At 37.4% G+C, this 16,490-nt stretch overlaps 3 protein-coding genes across 3 annotated transcripts; all 3 read right to left on the minus strand.

Moving 5' to 3' along the window:
• Positions 1-6,283: 6,283 nt before the first annotated feature.
• LOC106757382 (cytochrome P450 93A3) lies at positions 6,284-8,494 on the minus strand. Its single transcript, XM_014640044.2, has 2 exons — positions 7,433-8,494; positions 6,284-7,097 (listed from the first exon to the last, which is right to left on the minus strand). The coding sequence occupies exons 1-2, from the start codon at positions 8,327-8,329 to the stop codon at positions 6,462-6,464; spliced, it is 1,533 nt and encodes a 510-aa protein (XP_014495530.1). The 5' UTR covers positions 8,330-8,494; the 3' UTR covers positions 6,284-6,461.
• A 555-nt stretch (positions 8,495-9,049) lies between these two features.
• Positions 9,050-10,838, minus strand: LOC106756888 (cytochrome P450 93A3). The gene is made up of 2 exons (XM_014639489.2): positions 9,918-10,838; positions 9,050-9,811 (listed from the first exon to the last, which is right to left on the minus strand). The coding sequence occupies exons 1-2, from the start codon at positions 10,836-10,838 to the stop codon at positions 9,161-9,163; spliced, it is 1,572 nt and encodes a 523-aa protein (XP_014494975.2). The 3' UTR covers positions 9,050-9,160.
• Positions 10,839-12,147: 1,309 nt separating this feature from the next.
• On the minus strand, positions 12,148-14,128 carry LOC106757394 (3,9-dihydroxypterocarpan 6A-monooxygenase). The gene is made up of 2 exons (XM_014640057.2): positions 12,987-14,128; positions 12,148-12,810 (listed from the first exon to the last, which is right to left on the minus strand). The coding sequence occupies exons 1-2, from the start codon at positions 13,884-13,886 to the stop codon at positions 12,175-12,177; spliced, it is 1,536 nt and encodes a 511-aa protein (XP_014495543.1). The 5' UTR covers positions 13,887-14,128; the 3' UTR covers positions 12,148-12,174.
• Positions 14,129-16,490: the final 2,362 nt, after the last annotated feature.

Genomic DNA, 16,490 nt, shown 5'->3' on the forward strand with positions numbered 1-16,490 from the left:
TAGTTGAAGACAAAGACCGAGAGGTAAATCCCTCTCGTTGAAGAAAAAAATCGAGAGGTAAATCCCTCTTGTTGAAGAAAAAATCCAGAGGTAAATCCCTCTCGTCAATTGAAAAGCTGACAATGACTGAATCACATGTACTCAACCGTCCGGCCCAAATAAGATACAACGACATGAAAAGCAAGTTCCTCAATACAACAAGAAGAGTCTCCCTCAAACTCATAAGTTCTATAGTTAATCATGGCTAAAGCCAAACGATTAAGTCGGACTTGGGGGACATAATGTACAGTACGATATCAGGGCTGAGCGGTTACGATATATCTTATTAAAGATATAAAATAATCAAGAATATCTTATTAAAGATATTGATAAGCAGAAGATAATCAAAGGATAATCAAGAATATCTATTTAAATATATTTAGCAACTAACCAGATTTTAAGATAAGTTTGTTTATATTTTGTTTTGTCTATTGGGCTTATGTCAATTTAAGGTCTATGAGATAAATTATAAATAGAGAGCCCAAGCCGCACGTCAGGTACTTCTCATCACTCTCCAATCACATTCAAAAATACCTTGGGCTGGAACGTTTTACAGAGTTGGCTTTTTTCTTTGAAACAATGTTTTCAATTATTGGCATTGGTTGAATGAAGAAACACTTTTCCATTTTTTATTTTTGTGCAAGTGTTGCAATAAGGAGAATGTAACTCACGGTGCTTTCATTTCTTTTCTTTTTGTGGAGAAACACGCTGTTATGGAGCACCTTGGCATTGGATATTTCTCTGATTCCAGCATCCTTAATTTAATTAGGAGTAGCAATTGGTATTATGGATTTTAAGTTTATGGGAGGTAGCATGGGATCCGTAGTAGGTGAGAAAATCACCCGTTTGGTAGAATATGCTACTAATAAACTTTTACCTCTTATTCTCGTATGTTCGTCCGAAGGAGCGCGTATGCAAGAAGAAAGTTTGAGCTTGATGCAAATGGCTAAAATTTCTTCTGCTTTATATTATTATTATCAAACAATTCAAAAATTATTCTATGTATCGATAATTACATCGCTTAGTACCTTTTGCAGGTATCTCCCCCCTCCATCAAAAAGAACATTGAGCGGCCAAAGAGAAGCGAGCGGTCCAGACTGAAGGAAAGCAGGCTATCCACACAATCCAAACATTGGAAAGCGATAAAGTCACATCAACCAGGTTAATCTTTCAGTCCCACAAAATATCCACCGAAACACTATGCATTAGCATTAAGACCGTCAGAAACCAAAGAAAATATGATAGAGAGAAGATACGAAGGATATTGTTGGTTGAATAAAAATCTACACGACAACAAGTCTCTCTTACTAGGTGCCCCCTTTAAAAAGAATTTCTCATGTCACACACAAACCATTATATTCACAAACTATTAAATGATTACAAGTTTTAATTTTACATTTTCTTCACAAAATATCAGGTCTTATATTTGTTCAACCCTAAATTAATGTTCACATAATTCATAAAAGATTAATTTAGGTATAAGTTGCTAACTCTCCTTCCAGAGCATATTTTACGAGACAATCTATATCGCCACAATGTGATATTCCAGATCATGTTTTTGGTTACATTCCAAAAAAATCAACAAAATGATATCTCTTTCCCAACCCAAATCAACCTTAAGCCCATAAAACCACCCAAAAGTCAATTATAGCATTTTTGTCTTTGGTTCCCCATCGAAAATGATAAAGCATTTGGACTAAAAATAATCTTGCAGTTATGGCAATAATCTAAAATGAATGTAACGACTGTAAAAATAAGTTTACACCACAATGTACTTCAAAATGGAAACGCGAAATCAAAGTAGAAAAACCATCACTTAGGAGAGATCAAAATAGAAAACCCCTACCTCAAACTCACAATCGAGAGACGCGATTAAGAGCGCCACCAGCGATGGAAGCACCTCAGAAGAAGAAATCATAATAACGACACCACTGATAGAGAACAATGCTTGTAACAAACAAAATCTAGATGGATTTTCTGGCGACGAGCGCGAAAGAAGAACGAAACCCAAATTCACAATCGAAGAGACGCGATTAGGAGTGGCACCGGAGATGGAAGCACCGATTGAAGCACAGAAGAAGCTAAAATCAGAATAACGGAACCACTAATGGAGAAGAATGCTTGTGACAAAGAAAACCTAAATGGATTTTCTATCGAGGAGCGTGAAAGAAGAACGTTTCCCAAGCTTTTCCAATTTTACCCTCATCCACTATGCATTCTTTTTTTCAAAACGCTTATGTGGATCATGTCATATGAATGTCACTGACATGTAGGTGTCATTGTATTACTGCTCTTGTAATATTTGAATTAATATGTTATTTTTAATTTTGTTGGTATCCTAGGGAGTAATTTTTAAAAGAGTTTAGCGCAGCGGATTAAAACACAGAGAGCGTAAATGGTATTAGGTCACAGTTGAAACGATTTTAGCCTTTTTTATAAAAACAATTTTTTTTCAGAAAATTTACCAAGCAGTTGATGTGCGTTAAAGTAAAATGAGTATAGGGCATAAGAAAAGCACACAAGGATTTTTATATTGGTTCGATTCAACAGAATCTACGTCCAGTCGTTAATCACTACGAAGAGTGATTAACAGTTCCACTAAAAAAGGATTTAACATATTACAATAAAAGGTACAGAAATAGAATGAAAGGAACCACTCTACCAACTTGAAGAGAACCTGCTCCGGCAATCGACAAACGATTCACGAGCTTCTCCTTTCACAAGACCAGGTAGAGAACCTTGCCAACTTGAAGAGAGTCCACTTCGACTATCGACACACGATATGTAAGCCTCTCCTTTCACAAGACCAGGCAAGGGAACAAAGTAAGCAAAAGCTCTCAAGAACGTTCCTCTGACTACTCAGTGTTCTAAGCTTTCTCAGTTTACACAAAAGTTAAGTTCTGAAGCTTTCAAAAATCACTTATATAGCCAAGCACACTGAATGCCAAAGGTCAGCTCNCAACTGCCATGAATAATCNATTATTGTAAGTGATAATCGATTATTCAAGTCCGTTATAGAAAATTCAAAAAGTGATAATCGATTATTTGAAGTGATAATCGATTATGCAAGTGTGACTTGTGATAATCGATTATTGTTTCATGATAATCGATTATTGTAGTTCAAAAACATGTGATAATCGATTATAGCTTGTCCATAATCGATTATACCAGTAGAAATTACAATGTTTATTATTTTCCTATTACGTTCAAAAACTACAAGTTGCTTTTTAAGTATTTTCCTATTACATCAAAACTATAAGTTGCAGCATCATCAAAACTCATCTTTAGGTTTTACCAATACTCCCTTATTGGTAACAAATTTTTTTCATAAAAAAAGTAAATTCTTACGAGTTTATAATTCGAGTCTACGAGTCGGAACTCTCCTAAGTTTATATAAACTTTCGAGTTTGATAATCTTCTCTGCTGGTTTCCTTACAAAAGTTGGCTTTGTCAAATACATTTCTGAACATAGAGTTTATGTGAAAACCTAGAAGAACAACAATGAGAAGATTATGATATGTTGGTATGTTGATGATCTTCTAGTCACTGGGAGCAATGAAGATTTAATAGCCTACTGTAAACGTGATCTTCTCAAGGAGTTTGAGATGAGTGACTTGGTAAACTTGAGTTACTTTATTGGAATTGAGTTTAAGTAGATTTCGTTTCGGACGGTTTTACACCAGATGAAGTATGCAAAGGATTTGAGGAAGTTTGGAATGCAACAAAGAATGTTGTCAACACTCCTGCTGCAACAAGGCTAAAGCTAGAGATAAATCCTGATGAAGAGGGTGTTCATCCTACAGTAGAGAGGCATCATGGGAAGCTTAAGGTACCTTTGTAACACTAGACCAAAATTGAGTTTTAGTGTTGGACTGGTGAATAGATACATGCAAGAACCAAAAGCCTCACACCTTCTTGTAGTAAAACGTATTCTGAGTTACCCACATGCAACATAAAAGCTTGGTATCTTGATGGAAAAAGGAATTGATGAACAAATACTTATTGGTGTGGAGACAAAAGTGATGAAAGAGTAGAACATGATATATGTTCTTCCTTGGAGATGCACCAATCTCTTGGAGCTCTACTAAGAACCCGTGGTGGAACTCTCGTCTTGTGAGACACAGTATGTAGCTGCCTCTGATGCAGCCTGCCATGGAATATGGCTAAAGGCGTTGATGAATGAATTGAAGATGGAACAATCGCAGGTTTTGAAATTGATGATTGACAACAAATTTGTTATAAACCTTATCAAACATCCAGTTTCCCATGGCAGAAGCAAACACACCGAGACCAAATACCATTTCATCCGTGAGCAAGTCTCAAATGAAACATTGGGAATTGAGTATTGTAGATCTGAGGTCCAATTGGCTGATATCCTAAAAAAAGGCCTTGAAGGGTGAAAGATTCAAAAGTCTTAGAGAAAAGATTGGAATTCTAAATGTATCACTTTTAGTTTGAGGAGGAGTGTTAGTTAATGAAACTAAAAATCTAGTTTTTGACTTCTATTATTTCCGTTTTTTAACATACACTTGTGTATATGTTCTGGTTTTTGTGTCTACTTGTAATGTTTTTGCCACTGTTCCTTCAATTATAAATACAAATCTAATTCTGATTGTGCAAAATATTCTTTCTACCTTCTGTTCTTTCTTTGTCAAAGGTGTGTGTGACACCAATGTACTATTACATTGGTTTTTAACAATAGTTTCAGATTTTTTTTTGTTAAATATATGTTTTAGTCCTCATATTTGTACCTAATTCTCAATTGGGTCCCCATGATTTTTTTTGTCCCAATTGCATCCTAATATTTGTAAATTTGGGGCAATTAAGCCCTTTCCGTTAACTGGCCAGTAACGCCGTTTGCACTGTGCTGGTCTGTAACAGGCATTTATTATTTAATTTAAATGAGTACATTACGTGGAATTTTTATTTAAAAAAATTCATTCAAATGACACATATGTATTAAGAGAGAGTTTTATTTTTTTAAAAAAAAAAAAAAACGGCCCAAAACCTAGGTCCAGGTTTCGTTTAACCTAGAATTCCCCTTAGGGGTTCAACTTTCTCACTTCATTCTAACATTCCTCTCAGCCTCTAGAGACTAGGGTCTCTCTCCCCCTTTTTCAACCGGACCTGCACTCTCTACCACGCCACCACGTCACCGGCGACGGCAAACGTCACCGGAATCAAAGGAGGACAAAGGGGGTGACGCGCCTGGTGGAAGGGGGCGCGGTATCAATGGCTGCGGAGGTCATGGCGGCGATGCCGGAGGAGGGGGTGACGATTCTGGAGGCAGTGGTCAAGAGGGGTGGGTTGCTGGCTGTGGCGGAGGCTTACGCCGGGATTAAGCGGCTGGGGGCGGTTCTCAGGGAGGGGGCGGCGACGCTGGTCACCATGTGTCGGAAGGGCGGGTCGGAGGTTGTGGCTGAGCTGGCGGCGGTTCCCGTAGTGGAGAGGATAATTTGGGAACTCATGGTCGTGGGGAGTGTCAGGGGGCGATGGAAGGCGGCGACGCTGTTGAGGATTTTGCGGCTGTGGGTGGCGGGGCTGGATGGCGGAATTAACTTTGAACGAATTGGCATAGGATTTATGATTTGATTTATGTTTGTTTGTTTGATGCAGGTGAAAGATGATGTTGGGTTGTTTGTTGTGATGATTTTGGGTTGTTGGTGGTTTTGAGTTAATTTGAGAAGGAAGAGAGGTTTGGGTGGAAACACGTATGATAAATCTCAATAGAAATGGTGGTTGAATGAGATGATGAATGTGGAAATAATGAGTCTTAAGCTGATAGTGAAGTGTTGCTTCTTTGTTAAGAAGGATGGCAATGGAGATTGGTCAAGTGAATCATGGCTAAGGTGAAGAACTGGAAATGAATGAGAAATGTGATTGGGATGGTCACGGTGAGAGGAGCTGAGAATAAAATAAAAACACTTTAAAAACATATTATATTAAATGTATTATTTTTAAATCAAAATTCCACGTAATGGAATTATTTAAATTAAAAACTAAATGTCCATTACAGATTAGCATGGTGCAAACGGTGTTACTGGCCAGTTAACGGAAAGGGTTTAATTGTCCCAAATTTACAAATATTAGGATGCAATTGGGACAAAAAAAACATGGAGACCCAATTGAGAATTGGGTACAAATATGAGGACTAAAACATATATTTAACCATTTTTTTTTTCAAGATTGAACTGTTTTAATAAATTGAAAAAGAAATTGTACCAAATGGTGGTGAAAAACATGATGAGCATCTTATTTCTTAAATTTCGATTGATATCACCTTGTGTTGTACATTTCATACACTTTATTTCCTTTAGTAAAATTTTCTATTAAACTGTCAAATTTTTGCCTATCACAAATAATATTTAAACTTGCATCTTTGGCATGACATGAAAGGAAAAATAATGCTTCTTTTACGAAAGTCATATAGCAGGGAATGGGTTAAGCCTTGGAACAGGGACACAGATTAAGGGGTGAGCCCTTGGAAGAGTGAAGCCAGGCTTTTCTTCCATGTCCACCTTGCCATCTCCACCATTAACCTTTAATTGGAAACACTGAATCAGTGCAGCAAGATTCACATGCAGAACATGTAATGCCAGAGAAATAGCAGGGCACCTTCTTCTTCCAGTTCCAAAAGGAAGAAGATGATAACTTTGTCCCCTAACATCAAATTCACTATGCCCATTTCCCTCTTCATCAATAAACCTCTCTGGCATGAACTCAAGAGGGTTTTTCCACTGATCGGGATCTCTGCCAATAGCCCAAATGTTGATAAATAGTCGAGTTTTGGCTGGAATATTATATCCACATACCACTTCACTTGTTGATGACTCTCTAGTAAGTAATGGACCAGGTGGGTGAAGCCTGAATGTTTCCTTAACAATGGCTTGCAGGTAAGGAAGGTTCTTAATGTCTGCTTCTTCTACGATTCTACTCTTTCCAACAACTGCATCTATTTCTAGCCTTGCCTTCTCCAACACATGTGGATGGTTTATTAACTCTGACAGAGCCCATTCAATGGTTAATGATGTCGTGTCAGTCCCAGCAACAAATATGTCCTGAATATTGTCATTAGAAACAGACATGTTACTTTGCACGAAAGGAAATCAAGAATGAAAGGAATTCCTAGTCTTACATAATAATCCTATTACGTGATATCTACAGTGGTAATCTACTTATTAAACTATATCCATAACTTGAGTCAGAAAGGTGACGGGGCTAATGAGAGAAAATGACCAAAACAGAGAGGATATATAACAATTCTGATATCCTAAGAATCGTTGATATATCAAGTCATCTGAGACTGTCAAACAAAAATAACAAGGTGTTCGTGCAGAAATATAACTTCTCTTTAAGCATGAAAAAACTGCATATACTTCCTTTATTGACTTACCAGGAAGAAGGCCTTAATATTCTCTTTGTTTAGTTTTATTTCAGAACTCCCATCTTCGAAGATGTCCAACAAAACATCAAGCATATCCTTAAACGGTCGTGTTCCACCGGTTTGTTTGTTGTTCCTTCTTTCCTCTTCACGCTGCTTTATGATTCTGTCTAACACAGCATCAAATCTGTCCCGAGTTTGCTTGAGCCTCATGTTGAATCCCTGCAAATCGAGACGCTTGAAGAACCAAATGAAGTCCGATATGTTGAACTTCCCCACAAGCTCAGCGGCATCCGCCACCAGCTTTCTCATCTCTTCAACGTCCTTCTGGTTTTCAGTACTCGTGTGACCCACAGTCATTCTCGACACGATGTTATTCGAGAGTGTCATCAACTCTCCTCCAAAATCCACGGCCTCACCAGCCACCCCTTTTCGGTGCAGGTGTTGAATGAATCTCTTGCTCTCTTGCTGCCTCACGGGAAGGAGCTGGTCTAACATTTGGCCACCGAGAAGTTCAGACATGCACAGTTTCCTCATGAACCTCCAATAGGGTCCGTCAGGTGCGAAGAAAAAGTCTTGGAAGCCGTAGGTTAAGGCCTCAATGGCGACGGTTTGAGCAAAGCGGTTGGAGAAGGAGGATTCGTGAGTTTTGAGGAAGTCTTTGGCGGCTTCTGCGGTTGAAGCCACCACACAAGGGACTGAACCGAGGAAAAGGTGCATGATGGGTCCATAACGGATTGAGAGCTTGTGAAAATCTCGGTGAGGTATTGTGGAGAGAAGGTGGAGGTGACCAATGATGGGGAGGGCCATTGGACTTGGTGGAAGGAGGGTCTTCTTTTGTTTTCTCCATAGTATGAACGCAATCACGATGGTGGAGATCAAACAAATGAGTGACAGTTGAAAGGCCATACCTTGAGAATCAAGTGTTCTTTTTTATTGATTGTGTTGTAGCATATTGTGAGAAACCAAGAGTGATATTAAATAGTAATACACATCCTTAGAATCTAAAACTTCAGATCTATGCACGGGCTTGTTTTTTTTGGTCAAGTGAGGAATTTGGCAAATAGACGTAGGAGTATAGAAGATAGATTCTTATGAAGTTAACTAAATAGCATAACGACAGATAAATTGAGAGAAACTAGGTTCATTGAACTGAGAGCCGCCATAATGGTCAGAAGTGAGGCTAAAGCAAGTTGCTGCGAGTATGGTCTAATTTGGATTGTTTAACTATTTAATTTTATTTAATTTGAGAACTAACTTCTGATGAATATACTTTAAAATTCACTTTTGCTTGGCTAGCATGCCTCATCTCGCATATTCATTTTAAAGGAGACAAATATCTTTATGGCTTCAATTTTTCATTTTGACTGTAATCCACTTTTGACTTAAAACCACATTAAAATAATTCCGTTTCACCGACGATGCGGTTTGTGATTAATATGGACGACAGAAGTCGGTCTCATCGTAATAAATTATTCCCTTAGAAACAAAGAGAAAAGTTAGATCTAGTTCTTGTAAGTGTTTCTTTAATTGACGTGTCTTTTCAGGAATCTAATTCTTACAAAGGATTGATATCACTTCAACTCCATGTGAAAGTTAGAGTACACTTGAATTCCTGACCCTTCAATACATAACAAAAGGTTTGTATAATAGAAACGAAATCTTAGTTCTAATTGAACAAACAACGTAAGTTTGGAATAAACCTTTTCATTTTGAAAAGCATAACGGGCTATGTGAAATTTATGGTGATGAGTATGACAGGGGAGGAAAAGGATTAAGCCTAGGCACGGGAACACAAAGCAATGGATGAGCCCTTGAAAGAGTTAACCCAGGTTTCTCTTCCATGTCAACACTCTCATTTTCTCCTTTAACCTTCCATCGAAAGCACTGAATCATAGCAGCAAGGTTAGTCTGTACAACCTGCAAAGCCAGTGAGGTTCCAGGACAACCTCGTCTTCCACTCCCAAACGGAATCAGATGAAAATACTGTCCCCTCACATCTAACGGGCTCTTACCACTTCCCTCTTCACTAAGAAACCTCTCTGGTCTAAACTCAAGTGGGTTCTCCCAGTGGTTGGGATCCCTACCAATAGCCCACACATTAACAAACAACTGAGTCTTTGGTGGAATCTCATAGCCCCAGATATTGCAGCTTTCAGACGATTCTCTAACAATCAATGGACCTGTGGGGTGAATCCTCAGCGTTTCTTTGACTATAGCTTGTAGGTAAGGAAGGTTGACAAAGTCTGATTCTTCTACTAATCTACCACTTCCAATCACACCATCAATCTCTTGCCTTGCTCTCTCCATCACATCTGGGTGGTTGATCAACTCAGCCAGAGCCCATACGATTGTCAAGGCCGCAGTGTCTGTTCCTGCCATAAATACGTCCTGCAAAATTTATACAAGTACATCATCAGTTTTCTCATGTTCCACAAATTTTGGATCCAACACAATATTTAAGTCAATGAAATTTTAGCCACAGAAAGTGACTTACCAAGATGAAGGCCTTTATGTTCTCTTTTGTCAATTTTATGTCAGAGTTCTCATCTTCATGTACGTCCAATAACACATCAAGTAGATCCTTGATATGATCATCATCTCTTCCACTTCCCACTTCCTTTCTCTTCTTTCTTTCCTCTTGATGCTCCTTGATCACCCTCTCCATCATGGTGTCAAACCTGTCCCGAATTTCCTTCAGTCTCTTCCCGAACCCCTGCACGTCCCAGTTCTTAAAGAACCAAACGAAATCCGACACGTTAAACTTCCCCGTGAGAAGAACAGTGTCTTGCACCAACTTCCTCACCTCTTCAGCTTCACTGTCATCTTCAGAACACGTTTGGCTCATAATCATCCTCGACACAACGTTATTCGAGAGTCTTAGAAGTTCGCCCCCAACATCAACAGCCTCACCCGCCTTCCCTTTCTTGAGCATAAGCCTCAGAAACCTTATCGTCTCTTGTCTCCTCACAGGAAGTAGCTGACTTAACGTGGAACCCCCCAGAAGTTCAGACATGCATATTTTCTTCATGAACTTCCAATAAGGTCCATATGGCGCAAAAGAGAAGTCCTGGGAGCCGTATGTCAGAAAATCAACTGCAGAACTTTGCGGGCGGTTGGAGAAACGGGTTTCGTGAGTTTTTAGGAATTCTCTGGCAGCTTCTGGCGTGGAAGCGACTACACAAGGCACGGAACCAAGGAAAAGGTGCATTATGGGACCATAGCGAGTAGAGAGCTTGTGAAGAGCCTGGTGAGGTATTGGAGCCAGAAGGTGGAGATGTCCAATGATGGGTAAGGCTTGCGGACTTGGTGGTCTATTATTAGTCTTGTTTTGTTTTCTGCTGAATATGGCTCGAACCACGATTGCGGAGACTAAAAATGTGATGAAAAGAAGGATGTAGTGTTGGTAATCAGCCATGTTTGATTTGAATGTTTCGCAAGTAAGTGAAATATGCTGGTTAGCAACGTATATAAGGAAAATATGATGCTTAATTTGTAGTTTATGTTTGCTGCTCTTATCTGTTTTCGAAATGGACATTTATATGTCGCTGGCCGGCATCGTATCAGTTCTCAGACAAAGACATTGTGACCAAGTCCAGCCTCAAATAAAATTGTCACCTGGTGGGTGGTCTTTGTCTGTTCTTTGAGACATCATAGCTTTGCATTTATATTTCCACATGTTAAAAGTGACTGATATATAGTTTTAACTTTCTGAGAATTCTGTATGCTTTCATTTTTCTTGCACCTCTCTTTTATCAGCTTAGCTTGAAACTGAATACTATGATGTTTGACAGATTTATTAACAGTGTCCATCGGCATCTGAATCACACTTTTGCATGGATTATTTTCTACTTTCGCGAACCTTATGAATAGTACAGAATTATGACAAGCTCATCAAAATTAAATCCTATGAAGAATATTTCGTATTGGTTTAATCTGCTAAGGCTGACATTTTATTTGCGTGTATTATAAGTTGGATTGCATCACACGAAAGTAGGACATGGATAATCAAGACCATTTTATTTGTTAATTCATTGAATAGTATAATATTTAACGATTCTTCTTTTGGTTTTTTCTTTCGGCTTATTCCTAACCTTTTCGCAATAGGATAATAAGAAAGGGACCCGTCACCAAGACAGACCATTTTAATTTAATCTCCATTCCAAACGCTCCCCTACAAACTCACTCGAACCCCCATCGTTGCTACAAGTGAAAACAAAAGGATTCTTTTTTTATGACAATAAAAAATAAAAATATAATTAAAAAGTCAGATATTATAATTGTTATTAAAATGTTAATTTGAATACTAAAATTTATATTAAAAGTTATTTATTAAAAATATATGATTGAATAACAAAAATGAAATTGAATATTATTATATGGTGATTTGCTAAGACCAGAATAAATAATGCATGAATACTTAAAACCGAGTTTCCTTTTCATCTGTCCTTTTACTTGGTTAATTAATTGATTACTTCATTGTTTAATCTAGCAATCTCAATCCTCCTCATGGTTTTTTCGTTTGGCAGCTTATTCCCACCAATCTCAAACCTGCTGGCTCCCTGATGACAGCACAATGAGACACCTCATTATTTACATGACAGATGAAGATTTTAACTTTTGAAGAAACATAATGTTTTTGCAAACATTAAAATCTGCAGAAGGCATGGTTGACATATATGTTAAAATGCAGTTGAACAAATCATAGGTGAACGAGAAAATGAGGAACCCAAAAGCAACATGATGGTGTAGAATTAAAAAGGAGTGAAACGAGTAACAGGATAACAAACAAGTGGCTTTGCCAATCCTGTAGAAAATGATGAACCTTCTTCTAAACAAACCCTTTCTCCCCCTTTCGTCTTCCATTCAAAACATTGGATCAGCGATGCAACTGTCACTTGTATGACAGTTAAGGCAAGGGAAGATCCAGGGCAACCCCTCCTCCCAGACCCAAATGGAAGGTACCTGAAATCACCACCGTTCATTGTAGTTATGCCTTCAGCTCCACCCTTCATCCCATCACTGTCTTCCAAGAACCTTTCTGGTATAAACTCCTCTGGGTTGACCCACGCTTCTGGGTCCCGCATGATGGCGTACACATTGATCAGTGTCCGTGTCTGGCCCTTTATACCATACCCATTGATGGTGCAGTCCTCTGCTGATTGTCTAAGAGCAAACGGTGCTGTTGGGTGGAGTCTTAGAACTTCCTTCACAACAGCTTGGAGATAACGAAGATCTGGAAGGTCTGATTCAGTGACCAACCTGCTAGAACCCACCACTGCATCAATCTCTGCCCTCACCTTCCTCAACACTCCTGGGTTGTTCATGATTTCTGCCATGGCCCATTGGGACGCTGTTGAAGACGTGTCTGTTCCCGCTAGGAAAATATCCTTCACACCACAAAAATTTAGTCACTTTTGCATCCTACTCTGTGCTACCTTACGCTTTCGTTTTTGAATATTTATTATGAAAATTGGCTTTGTAAACTGAGTCTCCATTCATAAAAAGGTGAAACTTTTTTTACGTAAGAAACAATGAATATTCATGGCAAAAGGTAAGAACTTACTAGGAAGAAGGCCTTGATATCATTCCTTTTTAACCTCATTTCAGCATTCGGGTCTTTGTGGACTCGCAGTAGAATATCCATCATGTCTCCTCTTTCAGAGTTTTCCACTTCGTGTTCCTCTAAGATGCGCTCCAAAACCCGATCGAATTTGCCAACTACTCTAGCAAGCTTCTTCCCATACCCAAACAAGTCAAACTTTCCCAACGGTCCCAACACTTCACCCATGCTCAACTTAGCTCCCAAGTGCATGAACTCCCTCACCAGGCCAAGAATATCCTCGGCATCAACGTTGTCCAAACAGGTAGTACTCATGGCCATCCGACACAGGATGTTGTTGGTCAAACCAGTGAGTTCACGGCTCAAATCCGTGTCCCTTCCTTCGGAGGAACACTCAGCAAGAGATTTCAAGAGCTTATGTATCTCCTGCTCTCGGATGTGCCGGAAGCGCCCAAGCTGCGTGGTGGAGAGAAGTTGAGTAACGCAAAGCTTCTTGATGAAGCGCCAATAAGGGCCATATGGGACAGTGACGAAACTAGAACCTTTGTATAAGAAGTTGTTTGCGGATCCAAACTGGGGTCGGTTGCAGAAATTGAGGTCATGAGTTTTCATCACTTCTTTGGCGACTTGGGCGTTGGAGACAACTACACATGTTGAGGCACCTAAATGGAGCTGAATGAGAGGGCCATATTGACGAGCCAGAACTTGGAATGATTTTGGTACGACAGAACCCACGAGGTGGAGATGGCCGATGATGGGAAGTGACGGTGGAGTTGGTGGAGGTCGAACACTGCCATTTTTGGTTCTTAAAGTGCCAAGGGACTTGAAAAGTAGAGTCAAAACAAGGAAGGCTAAGGAGAACGAGATGAAGTAACTCAAAAAGGTAGCACCAGCTTCATCCATAGAATAGTTTTGCTTCTTTTTCTTGGACTCCAAACTCTAACCAAGTTCCACAACTTCCGATATGTCTTGATTTTTATGTGCCTCACTGGTATACTAATTTGCAATTTATATTAGTTTGGGATAAATGTTAAAAATATTTTTTGCACTTCCAATATTTTCTCTTTTCAAATATGAAATCAAATTTCTTAATTTTAATTCAATATTTTTTTTTTTTTTGGCTGCATGTACTCTCCCTCCCTCAATACAAATGCAGTTTTATATTCTATTTGGAATGATACCACTGATGGAGATATTTCAACCAATTCGATTAAAAGACTATAAAGGAAGTTAAACGAAAACAGACATCAAACAGTCCAAAGCCTTCTCAATTATCAAAAGTGGTCCTATGTGAAGAAAAGAATAAATATTTTTATTAAGTTAAGAATAAATATTTTTCTCTACTTCAATGTTGTTAATGAAAAGTTCTACTCCAATTTCTTAAATATTTGATATTAGATCTTAATAAAAAAATGTTAATTTCTTAACAATCAAATTTTTGAGATATTAATACTTAAAGAAGTCAAATTCAACTCAAAAAGAAAACATAAATAAAAACAAGAAAGAGTAGAAATGAAACAAAAGTTACAACATTAAAGAAAAAGTAAATTAAAAATAAGAAAAAAGTTGAGTGAGTCTATAAACTTTAAGCTCAATTTGTCGACAAGACCTCGTTAGTACTATGTGACTCATTCGAAGATATGCTTAAATTTTTTAAACGAGTTCTACCAATTAAAGAACTACTTGAATTAAAAGTGGAGAACGAGATGATATATAAGTTAGAAACGTATATTTAAGAAAGAAAAAAAATTCTTTACCAACTTTTTTTTATAATCGTTGACTACGTTAGTTGATTTCAAATATTTTTTTTAAATAAATTTAAATATATGAATAAAATGGTGATATTATAAAAAATTATTAAAATATGACGATACTTAACAAATCATGAGGTCTCCTACACCAACATTTAAGAGTATTTATACAGGAGCGTTTCTCCTTTCACCACCAATATGTTTCGGCTTGTAGTGAATTGAGGAGGGTTTCTGAATCTGGGATTTTTCCTTTAGGGTTTTTTCCTATACTTGAGTTTTTTTTTTTTTTATGGTGGTGGCGTAAGTTTGCGGCAATGGAGGAGCTGATGGGTGCAATGGAGGAGCTGATGGTAGTGGCGTAAGTCTATTGGTAATCCTAGGGTGGTGGATCCTCGAAGTCGACTTCGGCTTGTAGAGAACCATTCTTCTTTCTTTTTCTTGGTACTGTTGCGGCTCCGCAGGAAGGGGAAAACACATTTCTTCTATCTTTACTCTGTGGTCTAGGTTCGATGATGTCTTCATGGTGGTGAATAGATTTTCTCCTTTCTTTCACTCTTGAAAATCTGTACTGTTCCTCGTGCAAACCAGTTTCGCTTTTGTTCCAGAAGTTACACTGCTGTTTCTTATTCTTTCTCAAGTTCTCCGCTTTTCTTTTTAAACCTAACTTTCTCACCGAGAGATCAAATTTCTATCTTTTCATTCTGTTTTTATTTCCTATTTTTTGGCTTCCCGAAACTGTGGTATAACTTTTCGAAGTCCCAATTAGAGATAAAAATTCAATTTATAATATATATATCAATTTATAATATATAGATGGGATCGGGGTAAAAAAAAGTTTCATATTAGAAAAAGTAAGAGATGGATATGAGTTGATATACATGTAAGATATCTTCATTGACAAAAGATCTTTTGAAATGGTACCAAAAATAAATTTGTTAGTGTTTGACCCAAAAACAACAATATCTTATCAATGGAGAGACTTATATCCATATGTGAGTGTTAAACACCTCTGTACAATCAGAGTCATGTTCTAGCAAAATCTACATGAACACATTCTTTTTAAGAGTGTGTGTTTTTATGGAATTGAATTACACTTCGTTTTAGATTTATTTTTTTTTTAAACAACATATATAGATCCTTCCAACCAACCAGTCTACAACTTTCCGTCTTTTTTTTTTTTTTCTTTTTTCTCACCCTAAAGCTCTCCATTTTTTTTTTCATCATACTCACATAAAAAAGAAAATGGGTGTTGCTCCCTCCAGTTCTCCAAATGGGACCTGTACTTCCCACTATTTTAATTTATTTCAAAAATATTTTATATTTCTCTACTATTTTCTTTTATTCCAAAAATATCATATATCTCCCTACTATCCTTAACAATATTTCATCTTTCTCTTTCTCTCTCTACATTAATTGAGCATTTACATGACTCAAATTTGAACTCGTGATATATTTTCTTAAATAAGTTTGATTCAATCTTATTTTTGTTGTTGAATATATTTTTTTCTTTTCAAATTGCTTAATAAATGGTAAATTTTGTTCTAAATTTCTAGAAAAATGTTTATATACATGTGTGTTTTTTTTACATATAATATCTATAATTTTTAACATAAAATTCAAAGGAAACTTCAATATTAGTACTTCCACCATTTTCATTTTATAAAATTAAAAGTTACATGCAAATACAAAATAATAAACATAATAATATTAATAGTAAATAATGATATATTATTATTATTATATACTAACTTTATAA

Source organism: Vigna radiata, chromosome 3 (genome assembly GCF_000741045.1).
Source record: "Vigna radiata var. radiata cultivar VC1973A chromosome 3, Vradiata_ver6, whole genome shotgun sequence".
NCBI lineage: Eukaryota > Viridiplantae > Streptophyta > Magnoliopsida > Fabales > Fabaceae > Vigna > Vigna radiata.

Coding starts and splice junctions, on each gene's coding strand:
- LOC106757382 (XM_014640044.2), bottom strand. CDS start 8,329: ATGGCCTTTCAACTGTCACTCATTTGTTTGATCTCCACCATCGTGATT. Junction 7,098..7,432: donor ATATTAAGGCCTTCTTCCTG/GTAAGTCAATAA, acceptor GACAATATTCAG/GACATATTTGTTGCTGGGAC.
- LOC106756888 (XM_014639489.2), bottom strand. CDS start 10,838: ATGGCTGATTACCAACACTACATCCTTCTTTTCATCACATTTTTAGTC. Junction 9,812..9,917: donor ACATAAAGGCCTTCATCTTG/GTAAGTCACTTT, acceptor TAAATTTTGCAG/GACGTATTTATGGCAGGAAC.
- LOC106757394 (XM_014640057.2), bottom strand. CDS start 13,886: ATGGATGAAGCTGGTGCTACCTTTTTGAGTTACTTCATCTCGTTCTCC. Junction 12,811..12,986: donor ATATCAAGGCCTTCTTCCTA/GTAAGTTCTTAC, acceptor TGTGGTGTGAAG/GATATTTTCCTAGCGGGAAC.